Genomic DNA, 20080 nt, shown 5'->3' on the forward strand with positions numbered 1-20080 from the left:
TTAGAATTTCTTGATTTTTTGTTAGCATATCGAAATAGTTATTATAGCGGGTTTCATCGTCTGAGTCAAGGGTACCGAAGAGCCATTTTCAGCGTTACCTACTACGTTAAGTAATCCTCTTTTTGATCGATTAGGTTTGTGAAAAATCTTAGTATTTCTTAAAATTGTCTGAAAATATTCATAGGTTTGATTAAATTTATAGGATGTAAGAATTGAGAAGCTTTCATTTTGATTTGTATTGAAAACAGTTTTGTTTGCCTGAGTTAGTATGTTTTTTATGTGAAATATAGGTTTATGTGAAAAGTGGATGTATATTTCGTAGCTGATATATAGGTTTTTCCTATGGCCATTGGTAATATGCGATTTCTAATTCTTTTTACTTCTAAGTTCGTAGCTATGGGTAGGAGGAGCAGGAATGGGATGATTTGTCTCATCTGAAACAAGGTTACGTTGTGGTTTTAATAAGTTTTTATGTATTCGTCTATTTTGGGTGGCTACGGCGTTAGTTTTTTGTGTAACAGGTTTGGTTACTTTTTTATATTTATCTGATTCTTTAACTTTTGATTTCTGTGGAAACGTTTTCGCAAAAAGTGGTTTGTTAGGGTCGATGTCTACTACATTTCGGTCTTTATTTACTTTATCTAAAGAAGATTGTCGCTGGTCTGTTAATTTTTCATAAAGTTCATGATTAATTATTTTAATATTCTCTGCATGCTCTTGCATGTATTGGGAAAGATTTTGTTCGTTTGAGAGCTCTAGAGGGTTTTTATAGTCTAATTTGCCTCTGACAATTTGAAAAGGGGTATATTGGGATGCACTATGTGTAGAGTTATTATAGGAAAGAATGGCATAATTCATTAGAATTATTATATTTTCTTTTGGCTTTTGGTGCTTAAGGGTAAGAATAATTTCATTTAAAGTGGAGTGAAGACGTTCAATTGGACTATTTGAGTTGGGGTTGTGAGGGGTACAATAATGAATTTCAATTTTATGTAAAGAACAGAGGTTTTGAATTATTTCGTTTTTAAAGGATGTGCCATTATCATATATAGTAATTTTTCGGGGAAGGATGATTAAAATAGGTAATAAGTTTGTTAGCTACTTCGATTCCTGTGGGTGTTAAAAGAGGGTATGCTTGTCCTAATTTAGAAAAGCTGTCAATTACGGTTAGAAAGGACGTATTATGTGTTTTATAGATATCTATATAGATGTGATCGAAAGGTTCGTGAGCAATAGGGGTGGGTTTAAAAATGATTTTGTTAGGATGTCTTTCGTATTTAGTTTTTTGGCCAATTTCGCAGAGGTTAACATACATTTTGACGTCATTTGGCCAGTAGAAGTTTTTCTTAAGTGATATAATATTTTCTTGAATACCTCGGTGGGAAGTTTTGGTCTCGTGATGATCCTACCAATTGCGCCAGTGATGGAATTATTATTGAACATCTACTTTTTAAAAAAGGAATAAATTTAATTCAAAATCAATTCTACACAAATTTGACCATCGATTAACTACAACTTTATTCGTCGAAAATTAATAGATGAGTGATTTTATATAATGCAATTTTTATGGAGCCTAATAATATTAAAATGCTTATTTTGTTAATTCAGGAATATTTATAATAATAATAATTATGTATGGGGTCAACTGAGGTTCTTGGCCTGGTTGCATCACATAACTCACGTCACTCTTGCATACCGCTGCTGAAGAACGCTAATATTTCCTCAATTTTCACTCAGATTGATTTAAACCATAAACATTGTTTATAGTGCGCACCCTTGTGAATATCATGGTTTTCATTAAATGGTAATAGCTCTATTAGTTTTTAAAATATGTCATTTTGAAATGAGTGATCATCTTAAAGGTAACACGTTACTTTTAGAGTGCCTTATTTTATAAACAGCGACTTAGTGCCTACAATTTTACAGTGTACAACATAGCCACAATAGATTCAAGAAGGTCAAAGTAAGAGGGGATCTTCAGAAATATTTACGTGTCTATTTATGTTTCTGGAAACATACGACCAAGAAGGAATAAAAATTGTTAATCTATTTTCTGACGGATGTTATGGTCAAAATAAAAATTATGTTACACCTTCCACGTTGCTTTACTTTTTAAATAATAAAAGTAAAAGCATTGAAGCCATCCACCATTACTTTTTTGAAAAATGTCATGGACAATCTGAGGGAGATTAGGCGCATAGCGTAATTTCTTCAGCTGTGTCAGCGGCAAGAGACATCTTTATGCCAAGTCAATTAATACCGATATTTGGGTTGGCTAGAAAAAGACACCCATACATCGTAAAAGAAATGACACACGCAGATTTTTTCAACTTCAAATCTCTCTCTCAAGATTTGCGAATACTATCAATCAGAAAAGATGATGATGGAAGTAAAGGTTGAAAAGGCAAATTTGCAGAAATTTTTCTCACACTTACTTATTATAGACAACTCACTCTTCCTTGAAATATATAGAATAAAATTAAACTAAAACCTTTGAACACCAGTGAACAGAAAATTGCACTCAAGAAATACGAATCTTTATTATCCCTTTGTGAAGGAAAAAATGCTGTTGTTCGCCAAAAAAATTATAAAGATTTTTTTACTAACCTACCTTATTAATGTTTTTTTCTGTACTCCGTTAAGATAAATGTTAACGTTTAAATAAAACATATTTTAACCACTAAAACTACTTCTTTTTTTATTATAACTGAAGTAAGGACGTATTTACTTATAGATTCACAGAAATGTTTCACAAAAGGGCGTATAATTTTTTTTTCTCTTTTTAAAGCTAAAAAATTTGCTTAATATTATAATTTAAGCATAATGCTATAATATATTTAATCGAAAAGTTCTTCTAGTTTATTGAAAAATAAAATACAGCTGGTTGAATATTTTGGAATTTTTAAATTGGCTGTTCTGTAAAATTTTATTATTTGATATACGCCACTTTGTAAAAACATGGACGATATATTCCCTAAGTCATTATTCATAATTCTCTGCATTATATTGATATCCTTTCCAGCCAAATATACCATTGTCTCATCAGCAAACAATTCCACACTGCAAGCATTCACAACATTTACGATATCGTTAATATAAAGTAAAAATAATAATTATTATTAAAACAACGGTCTAACTATTTTCCCAATACCTTCAACTCCAAAATCATGGAAATATCTTAAAAATATAAATCCAATTCCCGATTGAAATCCCCAAAAACAATAACAATAACAACGGTGCGGAATTGACTCGAAAAATCAATTGCGGCGGTCCTTCGAGCCACGGGGCGAAAGAATAATACGTTTTTGATTGAATCCGCACGTTCTTAAAATAAATTCGAAACATATTTAGAGAAATAAAGAAGTCTATTTGGTGCGCCTTTAGAAATAATCTCGGATTTATGGGGTTTTCTGGCAAAGCGACGTGACCTCCATTTCCTATAGAAAACTATTGAAAAGACCCTCGGAGACAAGCGAAAAGGAGGGAACTGAAAAATTAGATTTTTATTTTGACACAACGTAAAAAAAAAGAGTTCGTAATTAATTAGGGTCGCCCTCGTTTACCCTTTGGGGATTTAATACTTATTAAAGCGTCTCCCACTAATACGATTGGCGGCCTCTTAAAAAGGGTCGAAAAGGGTCTTAAAAAATTATAAGAATTTCGGGTTTATTAAGGGTTATATTAAAAGCAATTAATTAATTAGTAATTTTAATGTTTAAAGGGGTTATAAAGAGCTTAAAAGAGAGGAAATACTGATGAAAAAAATAGCATAACTTAAATGGATCCGACCTACTTCAACCTAATATTCTCCCAAAAATTACTTAATAAAGCCTGTATAAATACACTCTACGTAAAACTTCCATCTGAAACCGAGGCGGACTTTATAAAGTATTTAATAATAGACCGAAACATTCAAACAATTTTATTATAAAGTTACGTAGGAAGCCCTCGAACGCGGAATTTCCTACTGATATTAACCGAGGTCTTAAAATAAATTTAATTTCCTCCTCCTCCTCCTTCTCTTCGTCGTATTGTGGCCCTTTGTTTCTCTTACGGTTGATTTTGCTTAATACCTGCCCCACCGAAAGTTTCCACCCCAGAAAAGGGGTTTAAATTCAGCTGTAAAAGTTAAATGGCTTTATCACCTAAAAGGGGTGGCAAAATTATGTTACGGTTATTGGTTAATATCAATAGTCAACCCATCCCCTTCGCTTCCAGTATTTTTTAAGTGAAATTACTGTTTTTTCTTCTTTAAATTAAAAACCGTTGCAGCAAGAGCAAAGAAAACTGCTGAAAATTCATTTAATTTTCAGCACTCGACTTGTGAAAGTTCGTTCTGACAAATGAGTTGTTAATTTAATTTGGCCGGAGTTGAAGGTTTTTTTTTTCTATTTCTCTCTCTTTTTCTTGGGTCTTTTTGTAACTCGATTTCGAACCTGCAAAACGAAATTATCAATTGTATTAAGTCTGTGAACGTTTAACAACAAATTTAAAATTTCCAGATAACTCAAGGTATATCTGAAAAAAAAATTATGATTTTTCCATTAGTTACCCTCAACAGTTCCCCCAATCCTTTCATTCTACATATGTATTAAAGGGTATAGTATAGATGATTTTTTTAATTACTATATAGTAGATCATAAATACATATAAAATAAAATGAGAAAGAGCTCAGGTCTTTCCAGTTTCTCTTTCCTCTTTCTTAGCGTATCTTCTATTCCACTTTTGTCCTCCCGCTTTCATTTTTTCAATATTGCGTTTTCAATCTTCCTTCTTTTTCCTAACTCGACTTTAAAGTGGTAAAAGTGAAACATTATCATCTGTTTGGGACACATTTTAAGCTGTTTGGAGCATTTTAAATAAATAATTACGATATTCCAGGCTTTTAAGGTCATTCTATGTTTTTCCCAGATAATTCGAAACATATTTTATTTTAAGCCTTTTAGGAGAAATAATTTTCTATAAAAATTCAAAATCTTGAATCTCCAAATATAAAGCTTATTTGATTTATCACGACTTGTATAATATAACGTGAAAAGTGTGCCATACCCATTTAGGTTATGCATATTTTAAACAAAATTTATCAAGTTTTAGGCTATTTTAAAATATTTAGCGTTAAATTATTCTTGAAAAAAAATTATTATTTATTAGAATGTTATACCGTTCCTGTGGTCGTATATTATAAGAGAAAAATGCTTAACAAATCCATTAAAGTTATGCATATTTTTACAAAAAAAAACTATCTTGTTCATAATGATTGATGTAATCGTAAACAATTTTTTATACATTTTTCACAAAATTTATCAAAATCTTATTTTATCATTATTGCTTGGACTATTCTGAGACTGCGTCCTGGATATAGGTCCGAAAAGGTAAAAAATCTCTAGGCATTTTCCAGAGATTTAGGTATTGATCATCTTTATTACTTTCTCAGTTTAAGTAAGATCTCAACTGCCTGGAAGAATCAAAAAGATTTATTTATTCCACTTCGCTACAAAGCTTTTTTAAAAATCCATCCAACAAAAACCGCTAATAAAATCTTGTATTAAATATATAATCATATCCATTAAAATTATGCCATTTTTTTTACCCATTAATTTAATATTTCACATAAAGGCAGATAAAATTGAGTTATAGAACGCGAAGGGAGGGGCAGGCCTTTGTTTAATGCACGTTCGCTCATAACTAAATCATAAAACGGAACGAGTTTAACATAGGGAGAACCGAATGGAAATAATAGTGGCAAAGAGATTCTCCCGGCATGACCAGAAAATCCGACTGATAATGCTGCATCCCGAATATAAAGGTTTCATTATTGTTAAAACGCCATCGGATAAAGTCGGTTAAACTGAGTACGTGAGCGAAAATTTAATGATCGCCAGCGGATTTTAATGAGATTTTAGGTGCCTTACGACGACCTTTTGCCCTCTGATTAATGAGTGGAGGAACCGAGGAAAAAAAAACGTTCGTCCTAAACGAAAAAATTACGCATAATTCGGTGTTTCACAAAAAAAAAAGTTTTATTTTTATTGTATCCAGATGGTGTATGAAATCTGGAGGAGAGGATTTCTTACTCCCCCCAGGGGGAAAGTGTTGAAACGAGCATTTTATTGGGGAATTAGCAGCATATTATCTTTTAAGGGTTTCGTAACAGAAGCTCATAAATAGAGAAGATAATTATCCGTATCTTTAAATACTCAATCAAGTTCTTTAACTAATTCCACTCTAGCAGCGTTCTTATGGTAAAACCAATGATAGCACCAAGAATTTTCCTTATCTCCTTAAGCTCGTTTTTATCAAATGTGTCTATCATTGAGAGCAAGAATATTCTTATTATATTGCAATTTTAATATTTTAAGGTTTCTGGTTGAATTTTTGTTAAAATAATCCTGAAATCTTATACTTATTTTGTTGGGTATTTTCATATTTTCTGAATTGATTTTAACTATAAGGAGTACGTCTCTTATATAGTATAAATCAACTTAGAAAAAAAACGAAAATATAAATTTAGAAATAGGAACTTAAACCTTTAATGATGGTTTTCGTTATATTTAATTTAATGTAAGTTCAATAAGTCTGAAATACAATAATTTACTTAAAGTATAACAGTTTTTTTTTAAATATATACCTAGGAGTTGAGATTTAATCAATCGATCTCTAAGCTCGTTTTTTCAATATCCTTCTTAATAATTTAATTAATATATTTTTCTTAAAATATATTTCAGTGAACAAATTTTATAATTTAGCGTTTCAGATAGTATTTTCAAAATTGATTTTTACTATAAAAGACGTAATACCCAACAAAATAAGTAAATCATTACTTACTGGTAGTAAAAATATTAATACTACAATGTTGCCAAAAAGAAAAATTGATCAATTTATAGGGAAAACTATTAATTTTTTTGACTAAAAAATACATTCCTAAATTTTAAAACATTAAAAAGATATCCCTTAACTAGAATATTTTCTTCAATATTCAATTTATCGCGGAACTTTATATAATAATTTATTCATTATTTCCTACATGAGCGAAAAGTAAATAAAACAATAAGTACAGGATATTTTAACAATGAGCATAAAATATTTTATTTAAAAAATTCCAGGATTTTTTTATTAAATTAGAAACAACTTTTAATTGAAGGAGAAAATCAATTACCAGGGAACCTAAAATAGTCATAATAAGTCAGTAATAAAAATAATTCTGCTATTAGCGAATAATAAATACAGAATATTCTATTCAAAGGATTTCTGGAATATTTTAAAAAATTTTTCTAAAAGTTGACAAGAAACAAAAGTATTTTTTATTACTATAAGGCAAATTAAAATAAATAATCAATTACTAAGAATCTTGAGTTATTAAAATAACGTTGTAATAAGTAAGACGAGTAGTAAGTAAAATAAATAAAAGAATCTGCACCGAATATTCTACTTAAGGCGTTCTTGGTTTTTTTTCTAAAAATAGAAAAAAACTAATTTCTTCATGGGAATTTAATTATTTTTTTCATTGGAATTTAAAGATAAATTAAGGAGTAATTTGAATATTAAGAATATTCCTGCTATAACAGAACAGTAAATAAAACAATGAACATACAATAACTCCAGGAATATTTTTTAATTTTCAAAAATTGTTTTGAGTTTTATGAAAATTATCTTAAAGGCAAATAAAAAAAATCAATTACCAGGGAACCCAAAATATTAAAATAACATGAATAATTTAATGAGGTTTAGTAAATTTACTTTTAATTTCTATTAAAAACTAACTAGATTTTCTTTTGCCATTATTATCGTAAGAACATTCTTTTTACTACCGACTTATGATTATAAAAAATAGTATAGAATATTCTATTCTAAAGATTCCTGGAATATATCATTAATTTCTAAGAATTATGCCATTTTTTTATAATAACTGTCTAACTCTATTTGGCGGCATTATCGTAACACTATTCTTTTAAGTTCAATAAAATATTATTTAGATTTTTCGAAGATTTTTTTAATTAACAACTTTTAATTGAAGAAGAAAATAAATAACCAGGGAACCTAAAATAAAAAAATCATGTAGAAATAAAAATAATCCGGCTATTAGCGAATAATAAATCGCTCCTTTTAGGGAAGAACGTCATAACTCAAAAAACTCAACAAATACAACATTACCAACACATGCCACAAGTGTCGTTTTACACTTCATCAGATTAACTGATCGGTTATGACGAAGAAAGACAGTTCTTACTTAATTCGCAAGAGAGACTATTCGTTTGGTCCTAATTTTTACGAAAACCATATCATAGAAAAGGATTTATCGCGATTAGAAAAAGATAACGACAAAACAAGAATTAGCGACAAGTATGTATTAGCTGTTTTTGCCCCAGGGGTAAAGTGTCTCTTTTCCAGTATAGGTCTAAATTAAATGTCCATTTTACCATCTATAAAATGAAAGGAATAGCAAATTTAGATAAATGTTTCTGCTATGTCTGGGATGAAACGAATGGCAATCGAGGAGCAAATGAAATAGGATCTTGCTTGCTGAGCTATATAGAACATACATCAAAGGGTAGATCCGAATGTGACGATCTTGAATTGGTTTTTTATTCGGATAATTGCGCTGGCCAGCAAAAAAACAAGCACATAATTTCTATGTATATGTATGCTCTAAGAAAGTATCCTAATATTAGATCCATATGCCATAAATTCCTTGTAAAATCAAGCCCAATAGATATACCTAACGAGAACATAACTTTCGTTCGAACTGCAAAAAGAATTGGCAAGCCTTTTCAAGTAAAGGAGCTAAGTTTCAAGGATTTTTTCGATTTAAAACATTTAAATGGAAGAATTGTAAATTTCGTTGGACAGAATAATTTAAGCGACATAAGAATTGTTAAAATTGAAAAAAATTATCCACTTACAGTTTTTTATAAAACGTCGTATTCTTAGGAAGAATTTTCGGAAATGAGTACGTAAATAAATAGTGAACGTAATCGGTCAGATTTTCAAGATTTAGTAAATGATGCATCATGTTATGTACATTTTTACAATAACCTATAATAAGTACTATTTACTGTTTGTATCCTCATTACAAGTTTTGTACTTCCTTAATACAAAAAATACAAAGATTGTTTTTTATTTCAAATTTATTTCAGGGTCACAATATTAAAAAAGTTTAAATATTTTTCTTAAACAAATTCACAATATGACATATGACGATAAAGTTAAAAAAAAATTAAACAATGCATTTTTTTCTTAGAGAAGAAAGACACAATTGTTCATATATCATAAATTTCTTAATTCAAGTGTAAATCTCATGTCACTTGTTAACCACTATACTTTGAGGTCTAAAATCATTTAGACCAGTATTTAATTTGTCTGCAAGGTTAAATTGTTACAAAGGAGTAAAAAATCATTAATCTTTAAACCGCTATTTTGGCAAATAATAATTTTTGGGTTATGACGTTCTTCTAGAAACGAAGCGAAATACAGAATATTCTATTTAAAGGATTTCTGGAATATATTTAAAAATTATTGAATTTTTTTAAAAGTTGACAAAAAACAAAAGTATTTTTTATTACTTTAAGGCAAATTAAAATAACAAATCAATTACGAAGAATCTTGAGTTATTAAAATAAAATTGTAATAAGACAAATGAGTAGTAAGTAAAATAAATAAAAGAATCTTCACCGAATATTCTACTTAAGACGTTCTTAGTTTTTTTCTAAAGAAAACTAATTTCTTCATGGGAATTTAATAATTTTTTTCATTGGAATTTAAAGATAAATTAAGGAGTAATTTGAATATTAAGAATATTTCTGCTATAACAGAACAGTAAATAAAACAATGAACATACAATAACTTCAGGAATATTTTTTAATTTTCAAAAATTGTTTTGAGTTTTATGAAAATTATCCTAAAGGCAAATAAAAAAAATCAATTACCAGGGAACCCAAAATATTAAAATAACATGAATAATTTAATGAGGTTTAGTAAATTTACTTTTAATTTCTACTAAAAACTAGTTAGATTTTCTTTTGGCAATATTATCGTAAGAACATTCTTTTTACAACCGACTAATGATCGAAAAAAAAATCGGAAAAAAAATTGGCACAGAATATTCTATTCTAAGGATTTGGTTTTACTTGAACCGAAAATTTGCTAATTTTGCAATTACATTTAATTGAATAATTCAAGATTCGCTTATTAAAATTTTTTGAAACTTTGCACAAGGGTTTGCCAGATTGGTCTCTTCAAAAAGTTATCTTACATTTTTTCTATAAAATGTACAGGGAAGCCAATAATTGACCCCCTTAAAATTTACATGGATTTTCTCATGTTCCGCTCGGCGACGCACCACCCGGCATATAAATACGAGTATATTTTAAAAAATCAATATTCTTTCCATTTTCGGACCTGTATCACTCCAAGGTATCACTACTTAGTATTTTACCAATCAACATGAAAACCCCCACCATTTATCAAGCTCTAATGTAACAAATATGACATACAAAGTTTCCTCTCGTTTTACCTAACTCGCACCCCATTTTTTCTCTCTATCACTCGCAATACTAATGAAAGCACTTTCGTCGGCCTTTCGGCTAAATATTCAATCTACATAATTGGAATTGAGCGGAGGCCCATTATACGTTTTTCAATAGAGTCGCGTAAACGCGAATGTTAAAATGAAAATGTTGCACGCCCGTTATATACGTTGCGACACCGTTATTGTGTTATAATGGGCCACTTTTCGCTCGCTGAATTTTAATGAAAAACACTGCTATTTTTTTTTAACATCACCGAGACGATTTTTGATGTGAATAGTATCCTATAGCGCAGTAGGAGAATCCATATTTTAGATTTACGAGTGTAAAATAGTTTGTTGTACTACTACTACTATCCAGGGCGGTAATAATAGAAAATAAATCGTTCTGGACCCTTTTGCCGTTTTGTTATCCCGAATATCGGTTCGGGCCAACAACGTGGCATCTATATAAATTTTCTGAGCGGTTAAAGGGCGAAACCCGATAAAATTTTCTGGCACGGGATATCGTTGTCCCATTTTACTTCTGTCACCCCGGAGATTTACGTATTAGGGTGTGTTTTTCTTTTTCAAACAAGTTGTTTTTTCTCAAAAAAACTCAATTTTTTTCATATAAATTTGACAAAATGTCTATAACTCAAAAAATTTAACAGACTCAGTTTTGACATTTTGCACACATATTCTCTGGATAATTTGGTAAGACATCTATTTCAGCGTTTTTTAAAGTATGCACTAAATTTTAAGGAAAAAATATTTTTGAAAAAAACCCAATTTTTCTCATATAAATTTGATAAAATGTCTATAACTCAAAAAATTGCACAGAGTCAGTTTTGACATCTTGCACACATATTCTCTGGATAATTTGGTAAGATACCTATTTCAGCGTTTTTTAAAGTATGCACTAAATTTTAAGAAAAAAAATATTTTTGAAAAAAACCCAATTTTTTTTCATATAAATTTGACAAAATGTCCATAACTCAAAAAATTGAACTTTGAAATTTTGTACACATATTCTCTGGATAATTTGATAAGACACCTATTTCAGCGTTTTTGAAAATATGTACAAAATTTTGAGAAAAAAAATATAAAAAAAATTTGCTATAGAATTATACGAAAGTATTTCTGTTTTCTCTTTGCTGGATGTAAATACAATTACAATTTTAGTATAATTTTAGAATAATATACGCTCCTAGCTATTCACTAACAATACTGCCGATAATCATAAATTCAAATTTTTCTACGCATCTCAGTATCATGGGTATAGTTAAGGAATCAACTCGAACAAGATATTCGAGAATTAAAAACGAATTAATTCCCGAACACCTGAAAACCATTTCTTTACATTTCTATAACATGACAGGTGGTGTCATTTATACCTGGACCCGTCAAAAAAAAATTAAATAAACCAAAAATCCTTTGTGCAAATAACTAGAAAATGGCCGAAGAAGATGCTGCTGTAGAAACTGAACCCAATCAAACCGCCGATAAAGAAACCACTTTTACCATAACAAAAGTGCACGTGCGTCCTGGAAAACCGTTCAGAATGGAAGCTCCTACTGATCCATTGTGGTCCAACTGTCTCACCACTTTACCCACCATACCAGAGAAGCCCGGAAAGTACAAACCGATGCCTTACACCTTCAGGTTACCGCCAGCACCGAAGCCTACCCACATCAAAAATGTGGTGGCAAAGAGTCCACCCTTCCACTTACTACTGGATCACACTATTGCGGTAATCTGGATGCTGTTCTCTCCAGAAGAGTTTGATTCACCTTTAGGGATCGTACAGCTCCAGTGGGCCTTGGCATTTCTGAAAACCATCTATCTACGTACCGGCGAGAGACCTAAAGATGTGGACATTTGCATTGATAACTTGGAAGAACTGTTGATCGAAGAGTACGCAAAAATGAACGAGGAACTTGAGAAAATGAAGAAAATCAATGATACCTCGCATTATGCCGACGGCGCCTTCGGGTCCACCACAGTGGTAACCCAAAAGTTTCCGTTTTCTTTCAATTACATGGACCTGGTGCACAAGTTGGGCGAGGTGGCGGTCCACGATCAACCATCCATAACCTCACAAGAAGCCCAAGAAGAATTGGAGAATATTAAGAAGGCTGCCGGGGTGGAATCCATAGAAAAACTGGATTCTGTATCCAAAGATAAGGCGATTAATGTGCTGAAGATGTGGTATAACGAACAAACCGGGAAAATTAAGGAGGAAATGAAGAAACTGAGGGCTATTCAAGATCAAATTAAGAACGTCAACGATGGGACCTTTCAGTATTTGGATGCGACGCAGATGGAGCTGCTGTTTTCTGGTGATGATTAGGGATTAGGATGGGGTTGATTTAGGTGAAATTATTGAATATATTTCAAAAAGTTGTTTAAATTTTTTTTAAATTGACCAAGTTCAGGTGAGGTTTTCTCTCTTTCTTAACTGCCTGAAAGAAATAGAACATGACAACAACGTAATTTGTTGATTTATTTATGGCTGTTGAGGAATGTTTTGATCCAGCTTATTCCCTCGTTTAAAAACGTATTTCTGTTAAAATCTTTGACGTCATTTCTTACGTCATCCATGCATTTTCTAGAGATTAAAGTAGTTGTCATTTTTGTTTCCTTCTCAGTTTATTTCAGGTAGTTCAAGCAAGATTTTGTCTCTTTCTCAATGGCCTGGAAGAAATAAAAAATGACCAAAACGTAATTTAATAATTTATTCCAGACAGTTTATAATAAATTTTCGCTTATAGTTAGACAGCGTCCATGATATATGTCTTAGGAGAGCCAGAATCTCGACTTTTTCAGACATATCCCTGTCTCAGTTCTTTAATATCTTCGCTATCATTCTAAAATTGTATTTTTCTATTGCAGTTTATCCAATCACGTACGAAAACACTCATTTTATAATAATTCTTTGCCTATTATTAAAGTGCGTCCATGATATATATCTTAGTAGAGCCAGAATCTCGACTTTTCCGGACATATCCCTGTCTCAGTTCTTTAATATCTTCGGTATCAATCTAAAATTGTATTTTTCTATTGAAGTTTATCCAATCACGTACGAAAACAATAATTTTATTTCGATTCTTTGCTTATTATGAGACAGAATCCCGGATTTATACTATTTATATCTGAAAACAAGAAAAATTAAAATAATTATTTTATAGCTTACTCAATCCTTACTAAAAATTCTAGCTGAATGGTCTCTAATCTTAAACTCCGATTAACTTGGAAATCAATAAGCCGACCCCGGATGGGAATAAAGAGAGAGGGCAGGGAGTAAACGATAATTTATTTTCAATTTTCCAGGAAACTTTTTCTTTTTGGTTTTTCTACGATTACAATAATAAAAAATGGCTACTCCTTTACCCCAGTTTTCCCCGAATACGACGTGTTTAATAAAACATTTTTAATTTATTTTCACTATACAGGGAAGCAGTGTTTTATTACAAAAAAATTATTTAATCCAAAAAAAAAGCACAGAAAGTAAATTTAGGTCAATTTTCTCGCTAAATAAAAAAAACTAATCTTTTCCCGCAAATCTTTCGCTCCGCGCCAGGTCATAGAAATCGCTCCTTTTTCTATACGGGGGCCAAAAGGAGACAAGATAAATTAAAGTTGTTACAGTTATTAAATTTCTAGAAGGGACGCCCTTCCAGAGGGACGGAGGGTGAACAAGGGAGATGCTTTATTAGATCTTCTCCGGGAGAATATGAAACGCCCGCTGAGACGCGAGACTCTCGGAGGGAGGTTTTTATTTGAATTTTCTCACTAATAAAGTTTCCCTGGTTTTAAAAATAAGAAAAAGAACCTTACTTGAAAAAAAACAAATTGTTTGAAAAAGAAAAACACACCCTAATACGTAAATCTCCGGGTTGACAGAAGTAAAATGGGACAACGATATCCCGTGCCAGAAAATTTTCTGAGCGGTTAAAGGGCGAAACCAATTAAAAAGGTTAAAGGGCGAATTTCAAAATATTTTTTTCCTTAAAATTTAGTGCATACTTTAAAAAACGCTGAAATAGGTATTTTACCAAATTATCCAGAGAATATGTGAGCAAAATTTCAAAACTAAGTCTGTTCAATTTTTTCAATTATAGACATTTTGTCAAATTTATATGAAAAAAATTGGGTTTTTTTCAAAAATATTTTTTTCCTTAAAATTTAGTGCATACTTTAAAAAACGCTGAAATAGGTGTCTTACTAACTTATCCAGAGAATATGTGTGCAAAATTTCAAAACTAAGTCTGTTCAATTTTTTCAATTATAGACATTTTGTCAAATTTATATGAAAAAAATTGGGTTTTTTTTTCAAAAATATTTTTCTCCTTAAAATTTAGTGCATACTTTAAAAAACGCTGAAATAGGTATCATACCAAATTATCCAGAGAATATGTGAGCAAAATTTCAAAACTAAGTCTGTTCAATTTTTTGAGTTATAGACATTTTGTCAAATTTATATGAAAAAAATTGGGTTTTTTTTTAAAAATATTTTTTTCCTTAAAATTTAGTGCATACTTTAAAAAACGCTGAAATAGGTATCATACCAAATTATCCAGAGAATATGTGAGCAAAATTTCAAAACTAAGTCTGTTCAATTTTTTGAGTTATAGACATTTTGTCAAATTTATATGAAAAAAATTGGGTTTTTTTTTCAAAAATATTTTTTTCCTTAAAATTTAGTGCATACTTTAAAAAACGCTGAAATAAGTATCATACCAAATTATCCAGAGAATATGTGAGCAAAATTTCAAAACTAAGTCTGTTCAATTTTTTGAGTTATAGACATTTTGTCAAATTTATATGAAAAAAATTGGTTTTTTTTCAAAAATATTTTTTTCCTTAAAATTTAGTGCATACTTTAAAAAACGCTGAAATAGGTATCATACCAAATTATCCAGAAAATATGTGAGCAAAATTTCAAAACTAAGTCTGTTCAATTTTTTGAGTTATAGACATTTTGTCAAATTTATATGAAAAAAATTAAGTTTTTTCAAAAATATTTTTTTCCTTAAAATTTAGTGCATACTTTAAAAAACGCTGAAATAGGTGTCTTACCAAATTATCCAGCGAATATGTGTGCAAAATTTCAAAACTGATTCTGTTCAATTTTTTCAGTTATACACATTTTGTCAAATTTATATGAAAAAAATTGGGTTTTTTTTTCAAAAATATTTTTTTCCTTAAAATTTAGTGCATACTTTAAAAAACGCTGAAATAAGTATCATACCAAATTATCCAGAGAATATGTGAGCAAAATTTCAAAACTAAGTCTGTTCAATTTTTTGAGTTATAGACATTTTGTCAAATTTATATGAAAAAAATTGGGTTTTTTTTTCAAAAATATTTTTTTCCTTAAAATTTAGTGCATACTTTAAAAAACGCTGAAATAGGTATCATACCAAATTATCCAGAGAATATGTGTGCAAAATTTCAAAACTTAGTCTGTTCAATTTTTTCAGTTATACACATTTTGTCAAATTTATATGAAAAAAATTGGGTTTTTTTTTCAAAAATATTTTTTTCCTTAAAATTTAGTGCATACTTTAAAAAACGCTGAAATAAGTATCATACCAAATTATCCAGAGAATATGTGAGCAAAATTTCAAAACTAAGTCTGTTCAATTTTTTGAGTTATAGACATTTTGTCAAATTTATATGAAAAAAATTGGGTTTTTTTTTCAAAAATATTTTTTTCCTTAAAATTTAGTGCATACTTTAAAAAACGCTGAAATAGGTATCTTACCAAATTATCCAGAGAATATGTGTGCAAAATTTTAAAACTAAGTCTGTTTAATTTTTTGAGTTATAGACATTTTGTCAAATATATATGAAAAAAATTGGGTTTTTTTCAAAAATATTTTTTTCGTTAAAATTTAGTGCATACTTTAAAAAACGCTGAAATAGGTGTCTTACCAAATTATCCAGAGAATATGTGTGCAAAATTTCAAAACTGAGTCTGTTTAATTTTTTGAGCTATTGACATTTTGTCAAATTTATATGAAAAAAATTGTGTTTTTTTCAAAAAAAATTTTTTCCTTAAAATTTAGTGCATACTTTAAAAAACGCTGAAATAGGTGTCTTACCAAATTATCCAGAGAATATGTGTGCAAAATTTCAAAACTGATTCTGTTCAATTTTTTCAGTTATACACATTTTGTCAAATTTATATGAAAAAAATTGGGTTTTTTTTTCAAAAATATTTTTTTCCTTAAAATTTAGTGCATACTTTAAAAAACGCTGAAACAGGTGTCTTACCAAATTATCCAGAGAATATGTGTGCAAAATTTCAAAACTGAGTCTGTTTAATTTTTTGAGTTATAAACATTTTGTCAAATTTATATGAAAAAAATTGGTTTTTTTTTCAAAAATATTTTTTTCCTTAAAATTTAGTGCATACTTTAAAAAACGCTGAAATAGGTATCATACCAAATTATCCAGAAAATATGTGAGCAAAATTTCAAAACTGAGTCTGTTCAATTTTTTGAGTTATAGACATTTTGTCAAATTTATATGAAAAAAATTAAGTTTTTTCAAAAATATTTTTTTCCTTAAAATTTAGTGCATACTTTAAAAAACGCTGAAATAGGTGTCTTACCAAATTATCCAGCGAATATGTGTGCAAAATTTCAAAACTGATTCTGTTCAATTTTTTCAGTTATACACATTTTGTCAAATTTATATGAAAAAAATTGGGTTTTTTTTTCAAAAAAATTTTTTTCCTTAAAATTTAGTGCATACTTTAAAAAACGCTGAAATAGGTATCATACCAAATTATCCAGAGAATATGTGTGCAAAATTTCAAAACTTAGTCTGTTCAATTTTTTCAGTTATACACATTTTGTCAAATTTATATGAAAAAAATTGGGTTTTTTTCAAAAATATTTTTTTCCTTAAAATTTAGTGCATACTTTAAAAAACGCTGAAATAGGTATCTTACCAAATTATCCAGAGAATATGTGTGCAAAATTTTAAAACTAAGTCTGTTTAATTTTTTGAGTTATAGACATTTTGTCAAATATATATGAAAAAAATTGGGTTTTTTTCAAAAATATTTTTTTCGTTAAAATTTAGTGCATACTTTAAAAAACGCTGAAATAGGTGTCTTACCAAATTATCCAGAGAATATGTGTGCAAAATTTCAAAACTGAGTCTGTTTAATTTTTTGAGCTATTGACATTTTGTCAAATTTATATGAAAAAAATTGTGTTTTTTTCAAAAAAAATTTTTTCCTTAAAATTTAGTGCATACTTTAAAAAACGCTGAAATAGGTATCTTACCAAATTATCCAGAGAATATGTGTGCAAAATTTCAAAACTGAGTCTGTTTAATTTTTTGAGCTATTGACATTTTGTCAAATTTATATGAAAAAAATTGTGTTTTTTTCAAAAAAAATTTTTTCCTTAAAATTTAGTGCATACTTTAAAAAACGCTGAAATAGGTATCTTACCAAATTATCCAGAGAATATGTGTGCAAAATTTTAAAACTAAGTCTGTTTAATTTTTTGAGTTATAGACATTTTGTCAAATATATATGAAAAAAATTGGGTATTTTCCAAAAATATTTTTTTCCTTAAAATTTAGTTCATACTTTAAAAAACGCTGAAATAGGTATCTTACCAAATTATCCAGAGAATATGTGTGCAAAATTTCAAAACTGAGTCTGTTTAATTTTTTGAGCTATTGACATTTTGTCAAATTTATATGAAAAAAATTGTGTTTTTTTCAAAAAAAATTTTTTCCTTAAAATTTAGTGCATACTTTAAAAAACGCTGAAATAGGTATCTTACCAAATTATCCAGAGAATATGTGTGCAAAATTTTAAAACTAAGTCTGTTTAATTTTTTGAGTTATAGACATTTTGTCAAATATATATGAAAAAAATTGGGTTTTTTTCAAAAATATTTTTTTCGTTAAAATTTAGTGCATACTTTAAAAAACGCTGAAATAGGTGTCTTACCAAATTATCCAGAGAATATGTGTGCAAAATTTCAAAACTGAGTCTGTTTAATTTTTTGAGCTATTGACATTTTGTCAAATTTATATGAAAAAAATTGTGTTTTTTTCAAAAAAAATTTTTTCCTTAAAATTTAGTGCATACTTTAAAAAACGCTGAAATAGGTGTCTTACCAAATTATCCAGAGAATATGTGTGCAAAATTTCAAAACTGATTCTGTTCAATTTTTTCAGTTATACACATTTTGTCAAATTTATATGAAAAAAATTGGGTTTTTTTTTCAAAAATATTTTTTTCCTTAAAATTTAGTGCATACTTTAAAAAACGCTGAAACAGGTGTCTTACCAAATTATCCAGAGAATATGTGTGCAAAATTTCAAAACTGAGTCTGTTTAATTTTTTGAGTTATAGACATTTTGTCAAATTTATATGAAAAAAATTGGTTTTTTTTCAAAAATATTTTTTTCCTTAAAATTTAGTGCATACTTTAAAAAACGCTGAAATAGGTGTCTTACCAAATTATCCAGCGAATATGTGTGCAAAATTTCAAAACTGATTCTGTTCAATTTTTTCAGTTATACACATTTTGTCAAATTTATATGAAAAAAATTGGGTTTTTTTTTCAAAAATATTTTTTTCCTTAAAATTTAGTGCATACTTTAAAAAACGCTGAAATAGGTATCTTACCAAATTATCCAGAGAATATGTGTGCAAAATTTCAAAACTTAGTCTGTTCAATTTTTTCAGTTATACACATTTTGTCAAATTTATATGAAAAAAATTGGGTTTTTTTTTCAAAAATATTTTTTTCCTTAAAATTTAGTGCATACTTTAAAAAACGCTGAAATAGGTATCATACCAAATTATCCAGAGAATATGTGTGCAAAATTTCAAAACTTAGTCTGTTCATTTTTTTCAGTTATACACATTTTGTCAAATTTATATGAAAAAAATTGGGTTTTTTTCAAAAATATTTTTTTCCTTAAAATTTAGTGCATACTTTAAAAAACGCTGAAATAGGTATCTTACCAAATTATCCAGAGAATATGTGTGCAAAATTTTAAAACTAAGTCTGTTTAATTTTTTGAGTTATAGACATTTTGTCAAATATATATGAAAAAAATTGGGTTTTTTTCAAAAATATTTTTTTCGTTAAAATTTAGTGCATACTTTAAAAAACGCTGAAACGTCTTACCAAATTATCCAGAGAATATGTGTGCAAAATTTCAAAACTGAGTCTGTTTAATTTTTTGAGCTATTGACATTTTGTCAAATTTATATGAAAAAAATTGTGTTTTTTTCAAAAAAAATTTTTTCCTTAAAATTTAGTGCATACTTTAAAAAACGCTGAAATAGGTATCTTACCAAATTATCCAGAGAATATGTGTGCAAAATTTCAAAACTGAGTCTGTTCAATTTTCTGAATTATAGACATTTTGTCAAATTTATATGAAAAAAATTGGGTTTTTCTCAAAAATATTTTTTTCCTTAAAATTTAGTGCATACTTTAAAAAACGCTGAAATACGTGTCTTATCAAATTATCCAGAGAATATGTGTACAAAATTTCAAAACTGAGTCTATTCAATTTTTTGAGTTA

General features: G+C 28.8%; 2 protein-coding genes across 8 annotated transcripts in view; one reads left to right on the forward strand and one right to left on the reverse strand.

Moving 5' to 3' along the window:
- The window catches only part of LOC126743390 (uncharacterized), a 444135-nt gene that overhangs the window by 90842 nt on the left and 333213 nt on the right, over nucleotides 1–20080 (reverse strand). The window lies entirely within an intron of this gene.
- On the forward strand, nucleotides 11872–12997 carry LOC126743397 (uncharacterized). Its single transcript, XM_050450473.1, has one exon. It carries the CDS (start codon nucleotides 11958–11960, stop codon nucleotides 12852–12854), a length of 897 nt encoding a protein of 298 aa, XP_050306430.1. The 5' UTR covers nucleotides 11872–11957; the 3' UTR covers nucleotides 12855–12997.

This window comes from Anthonomus grandis, chromosome 12, assembly GCF_022605725.1.
Source record: "Anthonomus grandis grandis chromosome 12, icAntGran1.3, whole genome shotgun sequence".
NCBI lineage: Eukaryota > Metazoa > Arthropoda > Insecta > Coleoptera > Curculionidae > Anthonomus > Anthonomus grandis.